Source organism: Bubalus kerabau, chromosome 17 (genome assembly GCF_029407905.1).
Source record: "Bubalus kerabau isolate K-KA32 ecotype Philippines breed swamp buffalo chromosome 17, PCC_UOA_SB_1v2, whole genome shotgun sequence".
Classification (NCBI taxonomy): Eukaryota; Metazoa; Chordata; class Mammalia; order Artiodactyla; family Bovidae; genus Bubalus; species Bubalus kerabau.
Window position 1 is genome coordinate 37343836 of NC_073640.1, and position 16208 is coordinate 37360043.

At 54.2% G+C, this 16208-nt stretch overlaps 1 protein-coding gene and 1 long non-coding RNA gene across 2 annotated transcripts; one reads left to right on the plus strand and one right to left on the minus strand.

Moving 5' to 3' along the window:
- Positions 1 to 10435: 10435 nt before the first annotated feature.
- On the minus strand, positions 10436 to 12857 carry LOC129630891 (uncharacterized). Its single transcript, XR_008703803.1, has 4 exons — positions 12724 to 12857; positions 12390 to 12467; positions 11068 to 11162; positions 10436 to 10922 (listed from the first exon to the last, which is right to left on the minus strand). It is a non-coding gene; the product is annotated as an uncharacterized LOC129630891 (long non-coding RNA).
- A 563-nt stretch (positions 12858 to 13420) lies between these two features.
- On the plus strand, positions 13421 to 15872 carry BEAN1 (brain expressed associated with NEDD4 1). Its single transcript, XM_055551454.1, has 2 exons — positions 13421 to 14180; positions 15405 to 15872. Exons 1-2 carry the CDS (start codon positions 13930 to 13932, stop codon positions 15730 to 15732), a joined length of 579 nt encoding a protein of 192 aa, XP_055407429.1. The 5' UTR covers positions 13421 to 13929; the 3' UTR covers positions 15733 to 15872.
- Positions 15873 to 16208: the final 336 nt, after the last annotated feature.

A 16208-nucleotide genomic window follows, 5' to 3' on the forward strand; every position in this document is an offset into this window, starting at 1 on the left:
TAGGAAATCAAGAGTTATACTTCCGCTGCAAAAATCTTTACAGGATTGAAGTACTAAAGCGACACTAATACTGAAACACAGGTAATCAGAGGTGGCAAAGGCGCTGGCGACATGAGTCACCACCAAAAGACAGCCCGGGTACATATCGCACATTTCCTGTCAGCTGCTGCGAGGACTTGCATTTTTCGAACTGAAAAGGAATCCTGTGGGGCTTTTTACTTATCACTGACTTGAAGAAAGGCTGTTTTAGGTCCCCTCATTGAACATGAGACCAAGGTTTCCAAATGAGTTTTCCTCTATCATCACAAGAAGCATTATACTCAGTTACTACTGTTTGACATTGAACTCCTGTAAGTGACAGTGTGGCTACTCCCTTGAGTGTGCCACGAAGAACTATTAGAGTGAAAGAGCTAATTATGCAAAAATGGAAGATCCCATAAGAATGTGAAGAGGAGCCTTCTCTGTCTTGGGATCTATTATCTGGTTCCAGGCACCTGTACAGACAGGTTCCTCCCTGAGAAGCATTCACCAGTGTCCCAGGGCAGGTTACAAATTATTTAGAAACTCTTTCAAAATCTTCCCCTTGCTCTAGCCATGTCCTTGATCCTGTTCACATCTCGGTCCCCATGCCCCTTGCCCACCTTGAAGCCCAAACTCCCACCAAAGATCTTTATTTTAATATAGTACAACTTACCCATTGTTTCATAGTCAGTATTAATACCTTTGTATCCTGTTTAAGAAATCCAAGATCATAAAGATGTTCTACAGTGTCTTCCTATTGAAGCTTTACTGTTTGCCTTTCATATTTAGCACTATGTCTAGGGAATGTTTTGTTAAGATTTTAAGGTTTAATTGTCATATATTGAGCACCTACTGTGTTCCAAGCATCCTGCTAAGCAGTGTGCTTTAATTAGCTCAAAGAAATTGCTGTTCCCATTTTGCAGTTGAAGTGCTAGAAGCTCAGAGGGGTAAACTTCCCAGAGACCACCTGCAAGAGGCAGGGCCAAGATCTGAACCCAGGACTCTGACTTGGCAAGATCCGAGGACTAGATGCATGTCAGCTTTGGTGGAGGAGCTCTGGGGTTTCCCCCCACACCACCACTGCCCTGAGGAAGATGGCTGAGGAGTGACCCTTCTCCCAGAGGACACTAGGGCCATTCACCTCAGACACTAAATGCTGGTGAATAAAAGGCATTAGGACTAGGGCTGGGGTGCCCCAGCTCAGGGCTGCAGAGCAACCTTGGGGACTGGGGGGATTCAGGACTTCTCCACAAACACTCCATGTTTTTAGAAATCTATGTTCCATGAGCCACACGCTGAGAAACTACTCCAAAGCCCCATGGTTCACTGTGATGAACCATGGTTCAGTCAGCATTTGAGATCATTCGTATCTATTGTGGCCAAGAAGTATATGTCTTTGCCTGGTCTAGTAGTTTCTCTCATTCTACCTCCTGAAGTGACATGCTACGTTAATAGATTTCGTGGTCTTAAACCATTCTTGCATTCCTGGAATAGGTCCTTTCTCCTCATAATGTATTATTTTTAATACACTGCTGCCCTGGTGGCTTCCCACATGCCCTTGTAAATTCTAGGAGTTGAGGGAACTTCTGTGGAGCAGGGGACAAAGTCCCATGATATGTTCCAGAATCAGAACCCACAAAAGCAAAAGGCCAGAACAAAACTAAGAATGATGATAGTACTTGGGGTGGGGGCTCAGCCATTGTGGCCCAAGAACACATCTCTAGGCTGGCCCAGCTTGGGGGACAGTTGATGATAATTTGAAGCATTCATGAATTTAACATTTTATGTATCAATTATTCATGAACTTCCTGGAAAGACCAAATTGTAGTAAATGGTCATTTTCTGAAGCCATGATTTTGAGGCTCATAATGCAAATGAGGGAGAGAGAAATGGCAATCCACTCCAGTATTCCTGCCTGGAGAATCCCATGGAGAGAGGAGCCTGGTGGGCTACAGTCCACGGGGTCGCAAAGAGTAGGACACAACTAAGCACAGCACAATGCAGATGGGGCTGTGACAGCGAATGCCCCAGCTGGCGGGTGGGCCAAGCCAGCCCCCAGCTCCCATCCAGCTGCTTCTCCACACAGTGCCCCTATTTCCTACACATCAAGCAGGCACAGTGACTGCTGGTGTTATAAAAGCCTGTGTGCTCCACGGAAAACAGCAGAAAAGCTAACTCTAGGTGATGGTGGAAGAGTAGAGACTATGAGTTCAAGGCCACTGATGACTCTAGCAAGAAAATGAGAGATTGGTGGTGTGGGTTCAAGTTGAAAGTCTCATTCTGCTGTGGTTGGATTTTGTAATGTCAGCCAGTTCACCACTTCCTCTGCAGAAACAGGGAAAAATGGTCTGTGATACTGTTTCAGTGAGTTTTCCAGCCAACAAATAAATTGTTCATCAAATTGGAGATAAAACTTTAGTGAATGATGACAGGATGGTAAGCTATAGAGTTTGGATACATAGAAGTACATGTGAGTTAATTTTGGTGAGTTTATTTAAGTGGCAGAATCTATCTTAATAGTGGAATAAATAATTTTCATCTTATATTTATAGAATCATGAACAGCCTGTGGGTGGTCACTTTTATTTTTCCAGTTATATTTTAATGCAGTGGCTAAAATTCTTAAACATGGCAGTGGAGCACTCTGCTATTAACTCTGATGTATAAACAGAGAGAAGCAGGGCTACTCTGCATAACATGAGAGCAGAGAACTCCATGATCTACCAAGACTTTCCCCCTGAGCACTGGGGTATTTGTGCTTTCTACAGTTTGAGAGGTTCATTTTAGCTGACTCACATACATGTTCCTAGTGCCTCGCATGTATCCAGGCAGAGAAGCACTTAGTGAGGACTGGTGGGTGGATGGATGGATGGGTGGATGGATGATTGATATATGGATGGATGCATGGATGATCAAGTGGATCCTGAGTAGATGCCTAGGTACATAAATACATGGGAGGGTGGATAATCGGTTGGTTGGGTGAATTAATGGAGGGGTGGATGACCTCACATTCTAATCCTCAGTTTCCACTATAACCTGCCCCACTTGTAATGCCTCAGACAGCGAAGTAAAACCTGTCAGGGCCTTGACATCTTGCAGAGATACATTTCCATTGTAAGAAGAATCCTGAACACCAAGCAGCCATTTCCCCAGCTTCATAATCCCAGTGTTCACGTGGCAGCCCACAGCCTCACCCCAGGAGCACCTCCTTCCCTGAGCTCTTCTGCGACCTCACCCTTCTGTACTCCTGCCCAGGCCCCTTGCTCCCTCCCCGGCTCTTGTTCTGCTGGTTCATCCTGCAAGACCCAGCCCCTGTGTCGATGATCCTGACCTGCCCCCAGTGCCCTCTCCATCACAGTCTCCTGGTGACAAGAGGATAGGTATCGATAGGTGACAAGTGGGCTGGGAAGTTGCCCCAAAAAAGAAGGGGACAGGACTCAGAAGCGCCCACGTGTAGTGAGCCTGACCTGCCGTGTCCCCCTACCCTAGTCCCAGCTGGGAGGCTGGGACCAGCCATTGGTGAGCAAAGAAAAGACTGCGCCTGAATCCTCTTCCCCAGATTTTCTCCAGTGACTTCACAGCCTCACCGTGGTGGCTCCAGCAGTGGAGAAGAAGTGCACTGCTGAGGCCAGACTTAGGGAAGTGGACCCGTGACAAATGCGTTCAGAATTTTCTGTGATGGGGACCATCAGTCAGATCTCTGTCCGCGGCCCCCTTCTTCCTCCCGCCAGCATCTCTGAAGATAAGGGCAGGGCTGGAGAACTAAAGACCGTGGCTCAGCACCTTCGGTGCCTCGATGCCCTTCCTTTGCCAGTGGTCCTAGGTGGCTTCAGGCTGCAAAGAGCAATCTTCTGATCTCACTGCCTCTCCCATTGCATTCACCGGGCTCCCACCTCCTCCCTACTCCTTTACCCACCCTTCAGGAAGAACGATTCAAGATCCAAGAATAAACATCTTTCAGACAAACAGTGAGCAGGTCCAGAGAAGGCAGAGAACATGCCCAAGGTCACACAGAGAGTAAGTGGCAGAACCAGGAATGTAGCCCAGTTCTCCCACCTCCGCCTCTGCCTTGGGCCATAAGTTCATGCAGCATCGGACACACCCGGGTTCAAATCCCAGCTCTGCCACAAAACCAGGCGGACAAACTTCAGCCCACCAAGATTCAGTGTCCTGTAAATGGGAGTGGCCATGTTTCCACACAGAGAGGAGGCAAGCGCCAGACCCGGCCCCAAGCCCAGGCCGGGGTCACTGAGGGCCTGACTCACCAGTGGTTCCCAGTCGCAGTCTGAAGCAGAAGTCCGAAGGCGCAAGCGCTGGCTTCTGCCTGGCCCGGCGGCGGCCCACGGTCCCAGGCACCATCCCCGCCCCGACAGGAGCCTCAGGACCCCATGCGCAGAGTCGGGAGAGCACCAGGGCTGTGTCTGCGGTGTGCTCACAGGACTTCAGCTTGGCGCGGCGGAGGAACTCTCTCAGGAACAGCTCACCGTCAAGAGCTTTCAGTTGAGCCTGGCTCCACTCAGAGCCCGAGAGCCGGGGCATCAGCCTCCTCCACGCTCCACCCACGCTCCACGCACGCCCCATGCTCCACCTACACGCCACGCACGCCCCACGCTCGCCCACTCACGTTCCATGCTCCACGCATGCCCTTTGCTCTATGCACCGCTCCACCCTCGCTCCACGCTCGCTTGGAGCCTGGCAGCAGCCTTCGTGTGTTTATGATATATCCCTTTCTTGGGAAAATTCCTTGGAGAAGGAAATGGCAACCCACTCCAGTACTCCTTCCTGGAGAATTCCATGGACAGAGGTGGCAAAGAGCCACGATTGAGCGACTAACATACACATACACTATCCCTTTCTTCAGCCAGAGGGCGCCCCTAAAACACTTGGACCAGGCCCCTGGAAGTCTCCTCTTTGCCCTTGAATTAAAGGACAGCCTTTTCCCCTAATTTAGATGTGCTTGGTCTTAGTTGCCGCTACGGAATCTTCAGTTGTGTTATCTGGGATCTAGTTCCTGACCAGGGATGGATTCTGGGCCCCTGCATTGGGAGCATGGAGTCTTTACTGGACACCAGGGGAAACCCAAGAACGGTCTTTTGATTTTTCTAGATTTTAATAGTGGACCCCTGCCAGCCCCTCAAAACTTAGCAATATTTGTGCTCAGTCGTGTCTGACTCTGCAACACCATGAACTGTAGCCTGCCAGGCTTCCCTGTCCATGGGATTTTCCAGGCAAGAATACTGGAGTGGGTTGCCATTTCCTTCTCCAGGGAATCTTCCTGACCCAGGGATGCTTAGCTGTTTAAAGGCTTAGTTTAGCTAAACATGACATGCAATGTTTAGCTGTTGATATACTTTCACCCTGAATAAGACTTAGGTCATGGTCTACGTTGCTACATATAAGGTGGTCAGGAGGAAGCAAAGCTCAATTTCAGGGAGAGGAAATTTTCACTTTAGCAAGATCCTGAAAACATGAATTCTATCTCACAGTGCCTGTTAGCCACAGACTAGCATCTTGCCTAAGAGCACAGGGCTTTGGCTGCCCACTGACTTGGGTCCCTCTTTGTGGGCTGTGTGGCATTGGACAAATGACTTAACCTCTCTGAGGCCCAGTTTCTCTACCTGTTAATTGGAGTTCCCATCATGGGCCATCGTAAGAATTAAATGAACTAGTACATGAAAAGTACCAAGCATGGTTCAGGACACATTGTAGGTGTTCAGCAGAAGTTAGCTAGTCATGCTGGTGTGTGGAGGAAGGGCCACATCTCAGGGTACAATTTCCTCTTGGTCATCAGCACCTTTGTAGAGGCTACTTGGGAAGAAAATCAGGCTAGAGGCAAAGCTTGCCTCATTCTCTGTCCTTGTTGCAGCTGGTATGGGGGACAGGGAGGCAGAGGGGTGGGAAGGGGTGTTAGCATCATGTCGTTTTTCTGCAGTCATTTTTATCTCGTTGATGAAGTGGACCCTGCATTTGGAAACTGGAAGAATTTCCCTCATAATTTAAAGCAGCGCCTACTTCTGCCGGTCACAGTGACTGGAAGATTAATTTCTCACCAGCCATACAGGCGGATGCCTGCCCAAACTGGCTTCATATGCAGGTGCGGTGTTGCCATCTCCACGCCTGGCTGGTAATAAGCCCAGCACTGCCAGGAGGGTGAGGCTCCCCTTAGCAGCTGAAGCAGGTGGCAGCAAGTCATCTTCAAGGTGACCCCATGGGACTGGCACCTTGGCAGAAGGTACTGCATGCTGAGCAGGGCAGGCATGCCCGCACACACATCCTGCCCTAGGTTTTTATTCTGGGCACCCACAACCTTGCCTTGGCCAGCTTTCTAGTAGCCCATCTGCCTTGGATCATGGGGTGGCCAGCGTGTCCCAAGCCATTGCAGCAGCTGGGACATACTGAACCAGTTGAGTGTGGACTCCATACGCTCCTATGCTCCCCAAGAAGGACTGACTGTCTCTGACAGTCCCAAGTCCTGCCATTGGCTTCTAAGCGGAGAGGCCACATGGTAGATGGGAAGATGGTGACATTGGTTGGATGGCCAGTTGGCTTGTGCTTTATTAGAGAGAATATGGTAACAGAGTGGCCACTGGTTCAGACCTAGTCCAAGCCAAAGCCTGGTCATTGGCTCAGAAGTGGCAGCACCGTGGACTAGATGAGCAGTGGCCACAAGCTTCGCTTCATGACCAGGGTAATCACTGTGTGAAGTGCTATGTTGGAAAGGATGTTTTAAAAAAGGAAAGGATGCTGAGGCTGGCTCCTGGGCCAAACAGAAAGAGAATGGTTATCAATTAGCCGTATACTGGCTATATGATTGTGGTGGGTCATTTAATATTTTTGAGCCTCAGTATCCTCACCTCTAAAATGGGGAGAACATAGCTTCAGGGATGAAGTGAGCTCTTTAAACAGAGCCTACACATAGCAGGGGCTCTCAAAACAGTGGTGTGTTTTTGGCCCCCAAAGAATCCCAGAAATTCACATACCCTGACATTCTTATATCACGGGGTCAAGAAGCACACATGCCCAGCCAAAGCCAAGGGTCTCTCCCTCTCCCCAGTGAATGCACCTGCAGGAGAGCAGCTTACAATGAACTTCAGCAGGCAAAGGCTTGGCTCTCAGGTAGGATGATATACTGGCCCAGAAAGTAAGGCTTTCAAGCCAGCCGCTCCTAATGAATGTCGGTAGGTTTCAAGAGCTACCAGCATGGGCAGAACTGCTGGCCGGGCATCTTCACAGCTCAGGCAGCAACCCCAAGTTCCTGCTTCACCTACCTGTCCCCGCCATGGCCTGAATGTGGGAGAGGCTTTTGGACATGGTGCTGGAAAGGGATAAGAAGGGACAGGTGGCCACAGCTGAGCTTCCAGCTTCTGATTTGCCTAAGTCCAGGCCCTCACCTGGGAACAGAGCCCTCCTACAGCATCCTCAGTACAGTATCCTCAAACACCCAAGACAGAGACCTCATTCCCCTGAGGGAGCTCAGGGCCTCCCTGCCACTTCTTTCTCTGGTCTCAAGGCTGAAGCCACCCATTCAATATATGCCTTGGGCACCTTTGGTGAACTTGGACCCAGGGCTGAGCTTGAGGACACAGAGGGCACTCAGACACAAGCCCTGGAAACCATGCATGATCATACAAGACAGATGCAGAACAGGGCCTGGGACCTCGGCTCTGGGAGGGCAGACAGAAGGACCCCTTTCAGAACAGGGCCCAGGAATACTTGCCCTGCCCCTGTGGCTCACCAAGTGTCTGCAGCTCACTCGCTCTGGGGAGGTGGGACCAGCATGCCAGGGACGGGGACACAGAGCGCAGTGAGCTCTGGACTTGGAAGTTTGGGCTTGAGTTCTTGCTTGACTCGACCACAGAGTAACAGAATGACCGTTGGCTTGTCACTTACCAGTCCTGAGTATCAGTTCACACATCTGTAAAAGAGGAAATCCACACCCCAGCCCAGCTGAGTGGGAGGGAATTAAGGAGCAGTCACAGAGACTCACTAATGAGGTGCTGGTTCTCCCTGGGCAGAGGCCCGTGGATGCTCTTGGCTGATTCTAACCCCTCCCTGGAGCTCCAGCCCCCAGGGCTCCATCATCTTATCCAGCGGGAGGACAAAGCCACCATGGCTCCCAGAAGCTTCCTTTAGTAGGGCTCTCAGGGACCCAGCTGTTGGTCCTAGACAAGGTTCTTTCATCTTCCCATACTCCTGCCATGTCACACCCCTTCCTAGAAGCCCCTTCTTACCTCTCTGCACCTTTGCCCTTGCTCTTCCCTTGCCTGGAATACCTCCAAATTTCACCTTCTCCAAGAAGTCCTCCCTGATCAGATCCAGCCCCCTGACTTGCCTGGGTCAGTTACTGCCCGCAGGCCCAGGCCCGCCTGATTTCCCTGGTGTCCCCTGGGTAGGATTCACGCCCGAAGCAGGAGACCAGTATGGTTTGTCCTCAAACTCCAATGCATGAGTATCTTCCATCCCTTCCCAAGACCTTGGCAAAGTCACACTGACCTTCCAACCTCGTGCCTTGGTGGAGGAGAGTCCTGGTCTAGCACTGGATCTTGGGTTCAAGCCTCAGCTCTGCCACTAATTTGCTGTGTGACCTTGAGCAAGTCCATTGCCCTCTCTGAGCTTCCTTTTTCCCTATCTTTGAGTTGGCTGAGCTCCCAGGGCAGAGGCTTCAGGGGAGAGGAGAAGGGTCAACCCTCATTAGTAGAGACTCCTGTAGATGTGGGGGGAGGGGGGGCAGGATGTGGGCAAGGCGCTGCTCCCTTCCTCCCTGGCAGAAGCAGTCAGGATAAAGTCCATGGGCCACAGTAGCCTCCATTTACCTAGGGATGAGGGCTTCCCAGGCGGCACTAGTGGTAAAAAGCCTGCCTGCCAGTGCAGGAGATTCAAGAGACACAGGCTTGGTCCCTGGGTCAGGAACATCTCCTGGAGGAGGGCACAGCCACCCACTCCAGTTTCCAACCTGGAGAATCCCACAGACAGAGGAGCCTGGTGGGCTATGGTCCGTAGGGTCGCAAAGAGTTGGACACGGACTGGAGTCACTTAACACGCACACCGAGGGAGGGATAACTCGCAGGGCAGCAGGGAGGCAGGAGGAGGGTGTGGGGCATAATCTCTGTTCAGTGTCTCTCTCTGTCCACAGTAGCTCGGTACAACCGCACCAGTTACTTCTACCCCACGTTCTCGGAGAGCTCGGAGCACAGCCACCTGCTCGTGTCCCCCGTGCTGGTGGCCAGCGCGGTCATAGGCGTGGTCATCATCCTCTCCTGCATCACCATCATCGTGGGCAGCATCCGCAGGGACAGGCAAGCCCGGCTCCAGCGCCAGCGCCACCGCCACCGCCGCCACCACCATCGCCGCCACCGCCGCCGCCGCCGGCGCCATCGAGAGTACGAGCAGGGCTACGGTGAGCTGCTGCCCGTCCCCGGGCACCCCCAGGCCCCCTGTCCGATTGTCGCCCAGGCGGCAGCAGGGAGGTGGTGGCTCTGCCGTGGGTGGGACAGGGTGGTCAGGCTGCCTTGTAGAGGTCCTGAGTGATCAGGAAGAGCCCAGAGGCACTCACCATAATGCCTCAGTGGCGTGGGAAGCCCACCTGTCTGCCAAGGATGAGGCTGAAGGTCAAAGGGTGGGTGTAGGGCTTCTCCCCAGCCCCGGCCTTCGTGAAACAAGCCTGCCTGTTCCTGCCCTTGAAGCACCAGCCTGACCCTTGAGGAGCAAGGGCTCCTGCCCAGAGCGTGCCCACCTCCCCCCAACAAGGAGCCCAGTACCACCCTCGACCTCTCCCACCCCAGGATGGAGTCAGTCAGGCCCAGGATGGCCAGCCTGCCCACCTCACAGAGCCCGACCCTTGCCCTCTACCCCTCCTGCTCCCCCACCCAAGGCGCCTCCTTCCTGCTCCCTACCACCTCCGCCTCTGCACGCGCTCTTCCCTGTGCCTAGAATGCCATTCCCCACCACCTCCCCATCTGACAGAAGCCTGCTTGTCCTTCCAGAGTTGACACAAATGCCTCCTCTTTTTAGAGCCTCTCTGCCCCTCCTCACGCCCTCCCCTCAGGCAGGGGTGATCCCCACTCCAGGACTTCCTGAGCACTGCACCCACCCCCAGCAGTGCCCTGACGCTGGGCAGCTGTAGCTCTCCTCGCACTGAGCTCACAGCCCAGCATGGGCCTAGCCCAGAGGGACCTGCTCCACAGCAGAGGAAGTCACTACCCCATCCCATTTTCCCAGTGAGAGCTGTGGTAGCCCATTTTAAAGACCAGGAGCTAGAGGGACTTGTTGAGTGGCTTGAATGTGCCTGAGCCTGAGCCTAGGACTTAGAGCTCAGGAGAGAGGGCCAAGGGAATTTCCAAGATTGAGTGGAGAGGTCAATCTTGGCCTTGAGGAAAGAGAGAGGCCTCGGGCAGGCTAGTCCGTCCTGAGTGCGTGGTGGGGCCCTGGGGCCAGTGTCACATGAGCAAGCCCCCAGCCCTGACTTCAGAGCAGGTGGGGTGAGCGCAGGCCGCCGCCAGGCTGCGTCTGGGCTCAGGCCTTTGCTGCCTGATGCTGAGTCACTGCAGCCCCGCGGCCCTGTCGCCGTGGAGACCCTGCTGCGGGGCTTCCGCCTCCCTGCCCTCGCCTCTGTTCTCAGCTCTGGCTTTGGCATCTCCCTGGGGCCTCAGCAGGAGGCCTGGAGGTGCTGATGCCCCCATGCCGTCCCCCGGCCTTCAGGGGGTACACCAGGGACTTCCAGGAGGCTTGAAAAGAAGCCAGGGGAGAGGGCACACAAGAGCCACCACGCTCCGACGAGCAGCAGCCTCCTGGCCGTGGGGGACCCTCTGTCCTTCAGACACCCTCCCTGGCTCCGGTGACTCAGCCTCTCCAGGCTCTCTCCCATCGCTCTGGTGGCTTCTTCTCAGACTTGCTGGTCGATTCCTGAGAAGAGGAGTCTCAAGGTTCCTCAGAGCCCCACCCTGGGCCCTGGGTCCTCTCTCAGGAGGACCCACCCCTGCTCCATCTCACACACCCTCCAGCTCCAGGCCCCACCCATCCTCCTCACCCGATGCCCCAAGGCTCTTACGTCTCAGAGGCACCTCAGACCCAGGGTCCACAGCAGCCTTCATCTCCACTTCTTACCAAGCAGCCTCAGGAAAGTGGCTCAGCTCTGTGAGTCATCTATACAATGGGTACATGGGGACCCGCCCCAAAGTTATTGTCAGGTCTAAAATAGCACAGTGCCTGGTTTATGAGTAAGTGCCCAGTTCATGTTAACTATTTTCATTATCTCTCCCCCTTGAGACAACCTGCTTCGGGGTCATGTCACTAATGCTGCAGCCCCCACAGCTGCCAGCCGCTGGCCTGGTGCCCCCAAGGCCTTCTCCATGGGACAAGCACCACGATTGAACTGTGGCCTCTGCTCAGTGCCATGCAGTGGCTCCCCAGTGCCCTCGGGGCAAAGTCAGTCCTCCCCTGCCTGCCCACAGGGCCCTTCTGTAGGCTGGTCAGGTGCAGAGAGAGGCGCCAGTGAATGTTTGAGAATGAGTGAAGGAGTGAGTGAATGAAGAAATGAGTCAGAGAGACTAGGGAAGAAAGGAGGAAGGAAAGAAGGAAGAAGAGAAAGAGAAAAAAATTTGTTCTCTTTCCATAAGATGGAAAGGTCTTGAGTTTGAGCTTTAGGAGATGGATCTGGCCCTCTCTCACTTGCTGGACATTTAGAACAAGTGACTTGACGTCTGTTTCTTCATCTGCAAGAAGAAGGCACCCACTGTGTCCCTCTCTCAAATCCCTGTGAGGGTGAATAAGATCCTGAGGCTACTGCACAGTGATGCTTAGGGATGCAAGTTCCTCCTCCCCGCTCTCTGGAGCCTGTGTAAGGTTGCTAACCTTGGACTGGGGCTGAATAATGAACAGAGGTATACCTTAACTTGGGTAAATAAGGGAAGAGAGAGATTTGGGTCTCCCTGGACTATCTGAGTGCATGCTGATGAGGGTAGAGGAGAAAGGAATTTGGGGAGTTCAGATTAGGGGAGTGGAGTTTCTTTCCAGCTGTTCCTTGAGAGCTCTGCCCACCTGGATGTCTGGGGCTGACCTGGGTCATCGCAGGACTGCGGTCTGGGCTAGGTGAATGCCTCAGGGTGGCCTCAGTTTCCCTAAGATGCTCAGCCTTTGGGGGGCCCAAGGAAAGTAACCACAGGGAGACAGAGGTGAAGAGCAGTGTGGTTCAACCCCGTCGGCTCTCAGGCCTGCCCACCAGGAAACAGCCTCAGCTTTCCCGAGGTCCAGACAGCCCTGGCTGCCCCCTACCCCAACACACAGTGGACGGGGCCCTGCCCACCAACACTGGTGGGAATGGGGCCCAGCACCGGAGCCCAGGGCCAGCCACTGCGGCTCTTCTGTTCTCACCCAGTCATTTCATGTTTTCCTCTCTCCTCAGCTTCTTCCCCAACTTCTTCCCCAAATTCTCATTCTTCAGCTGGTGACCTAAAAGGAAACAAATCTCATTTCAGCATCTTCTCAGCATGTTTTTGCAGTCCTTTTTCCTAGGAGAAGCGTAATGTGTGATCACTGTGGAAAACCTTTAAAATACAGAAAACATAAAAAATTAAGGGTTCTGTTCCTGTCCTCCAAACAGAGCCACTGTTTGGAATATTTTCTTCTAAGAGCTTTCGTGATGTCTGTAGATAATCCTGGGATTATACCCACAGATGGAGTTTTGTATCCAGATTTTTCCACTTACCATTGTGTCAAGAATGGGAAAGAGAGTTTGGGGAATGCAAGGAGCAGTCTTTGGGGTTGTACAGACTATGCGTGAATTCCAGCTGCACACTCTACCAGCCACAGGACCCTGAGCTCCTGGCTATAGAATGGGAAGGGCAACCCAACAGTGGTGTTGACCTCAAAGAAAGGTCGCAAGTCCCACCCAAAGCAGACAAGTCCCGCCCACTTCAGGCCCCACCCTCCGAGGGGAGGAGCCACCTGGGAGGCCAGGGCGGTCCGGAAACCTCATGTCTCAGCCATCTTTGCAGCTCCCACTGTCCTCCAGCCTCTACCAGACCTGTTGGAAACTGGGAGGTGGAGAGCTTCTAGGGTTAGGAGCCAGGACATCCAGTCACCCTCTGGCCCTAGCAGTAATTTGCTGTGTGGCCTCTGTTAAGTCACTGATCCTCTCTGAACCCCAGCTGTAGAATGAGAAGACTGTACTCCGTCGGCATTCCCTAAGCAGTGTTACTAGGTCTAAGAAAATAAGATTCTGTTGGTAGATGCTGCACAAGCACAGTTAAATATGTTTCTCAGCTTCAGGACATTTCAAGAGTCTTTGATGTACTTGTGCGATAAAAACAACAACAACAGAAGACAGTGTCGTCTGTGAAGTCACCAGGATTCATCATAGAAGCCCCGTTTTCTCCCCGGGAAACCTAAAGGGCAGGAGACCTAACCCCAGAGACCTCTGCAGTCCTCATTCTCCGACACTTCCTCCCCGTTTGTCATGCCCCAGCCCTTCTCCACAGCTCAAAGCATCCTGTTCACACTACAGTCTTCTTTCTCATCTCCCTTCACACTACAGTCTTCTTTCTCATCTCCCCGCACCACCACCACCCTTGACCTGAGCTGTTCTGTTCCCTCTGCCAGGCTTGCCCCTCTTCCCGTGACTGATTTCTGAACCAGATTCAGTTCTGAGAGCCTTTCCTCCAGGAAGCCCTCCCTGACCTCCAGGCTGGGTCGGGCCCTTCTCTGCTCCCACAGCCCTAGTACGACACCTATCAAAGCTCATGATGTGCTGCTCATGACCTGGCTGTACCCAGAACAGGCTGCTCAGCACCCTGGGAGTCCCACCAGGCCCGAGCCAGCTCTGCTTCCTCTCTGTGACCACCCCCAACACACACTCAGCAGAGCACTGGCACTCATATTCTGGGGCTCGCTGAGGGGATGAAGGCAGCTGTGCATGGTGAGGGAGGGGCAGGATAGTGACAGGACAGTGGCCGCAGGCAGACTCCCTGGCGCCAGCCAGAGACCCAGGCCGAATGTCCGTCCATTCCCTGCAGTGTCCGACGGGCATATATACGGCCGCCCGAGCCACAGGATGCGCTACGCCTGCAGCCCCGCTGAGGACTGGCCTCCGCCCTTGGACCTTAGCTCTGATGGGGACGTGGATGCCACGGTGCTCCAAGAGCTGTACCCAGACTCTCCACCCGGGTAAGGAGGCCACTCAGGGGCGGCAGGAGGGCCTGAGAGGGCGGGGCTCCAGACGGGAAGCCCCGCCCCCACGGGGACTGGCAACACCCCAGATGGTACAAATGCAGAACACATCTGCTCAGTGGGCGTGGCCATCTCCTCACCCTCCTGACCAAGTGAGGTGGGGCGTGACTCAGCAGATGTCACCGAGAGACACTCCAAAAGGAAAAGAAGAAAAGTTCAGTTGCTTCAGGATGGGTGAGGAGCTGAGGTGGAGGGTCCAGGCCCGAGCCCCTTGGTTGTTGTTCAGCTGCCCAGTCCTGTCCGATTCTTTGCGACCCCATGGACTATATCACACCATGCAGCACACTGAGCTTCCCTGACCTTCACTATCTCCCGGAGTTTGCTGAAATTCATGTGCACTGCACTGGTGATACCATCCAGCCATCTCATCCTCCGTCACCCTTAGTATGAGCCCCTGAAGTCCAGATCACACCCACTGGGACAGGTGTCACTGTCTCCAGTTGCGCTCATGCCCACCAGGTGGCCCTGTCTTGGGGGGATTCTCTTCTGGGTCCTGTCCTGGCAGCCACTCTCAGGCACCTCACCCAACCACTTAGGACCTGGAAAGAGGAGTCAGGACACCAGCACTTCCCATCCAGGGGACCCCCTTACGCCCTGCACACAGCCCCATCCTCCCCATCACCCTTTTACTCTTTACCACCACCCCCTCCCCAGGGTCACTGGGAGGGATGGACTTTCCCAGAGGATGGGTGATTTTCTACCCTGTAGCTTCAGGTTCAGAGGGCCCCCAGGAAGTCCTCCCTAACCCTTGAAGGAGCACTTTGGGGTGACCTGAGACCAAGGAGTGTCTGGCTGCCCCAACCAGTGCTCCCCACACTGGGAGCCCCACCTGGAGATGCTTCGGCAGTGGCAGCTGCTGTTCTAAGAGATCTGGGACCCAGCATTCGGTGACTTGGTCACTTGTGTTCACAGGGACACCGGGGCTGAGTCAGAACCAGAATCCAGGTCTCAATGTGCCTGGTGCCCCTCCCCAGGGAGTGGAGGGGTCTCACGGTCTCACAGGAGTCAGTGGGACTAAGGTCTGGCCTGCTCCACTCCAGGGCAGCCTGTCACTGTGGCTAGGCCTCTAGCCCTGGGAGGGGGTGGGGGGGCGCGGATGACCCCGCTACCCGCCACTGAGGCCAGCTCACACAGGGCCTGAGGGAGCTTCTTCTCTTGCAGTTACGAGGAGTGTGTGGGACCGGGCGCCACTCAGCTGTACGTCCCCACGGATGCCCCGCCCCCCTACTCACTGACCGACTCCTGCCCTGAGCTGGATGCGGGCAATGGCCACAGCCCTGGCCGACACCAGCAGGCGCAGAGGCCGCAGGGCCAGAGTGGTCTCCGCACTGTCTCCATGGACACCCTGCCCCCTTATGAGGCTGTGTGTGGGATCAGCCCTCCATCAGGCCGGCTGCCACTGCCTGGACCGCATCCAGGCCCGCAGAGTTCCCAGGGCTCGCCTGCCCCAACCCAGGCCCTGGCCTTGGGCCCAGAGCAGATCATGTGAGCGACCTGGTAGTCAGGTCCTGCCGGCCCCTCAGGGCTGAATCACATCTTTCAGGCACACAGGGGCGTGTATACACACACACACACACACACACACAGATGCTCACATGGCACCCCCACATGCACACATATACACACAACTTGGACAGACACACACTGACACACCCATGTGCACACATACATCCAGACATGTCCCTCACGTGTGCAGGCGTGCACACACACACAGGCCTCCCCCCCCCCCCCCCACCCAGATACACAATCCCACCTGCGAAGGTTTCATTGCAGACGCAGCTCTCCTGACCTCCAGTCTCCTCCCCAGCCTGCCAGTGATACCCCTGGAGCCAGTGCTTGGAGAAAGAAGGCAGAGAAGGGGCTGGGGTTCACTCTGCCCTCTCCCCAGGCTGTCTGCCCTGCCCTCACTGGAAAGCCTGGACCCCAACGCTGACTCTCCCCCCAAGAAGCTGCTCAGCCACCCCA

Bases quoted from the DNA above. Each gene is read 5' to 3' on its own strand.
- BEAN1 (XM_055551454.1), top strand. From the start codon at position 13,930: ATGGTGAGGGAGGGGCAGGATAGTGACAGGACAGTGGCCGCAGGCAGA. The intron at 14,181-15,404 runs GTAAGGAGGCCA...CTTCTCTTGCAG, and splicing joins TACCCAGACTCTCCACCCGG to TTACGAGGAGTGTGTGGGAC.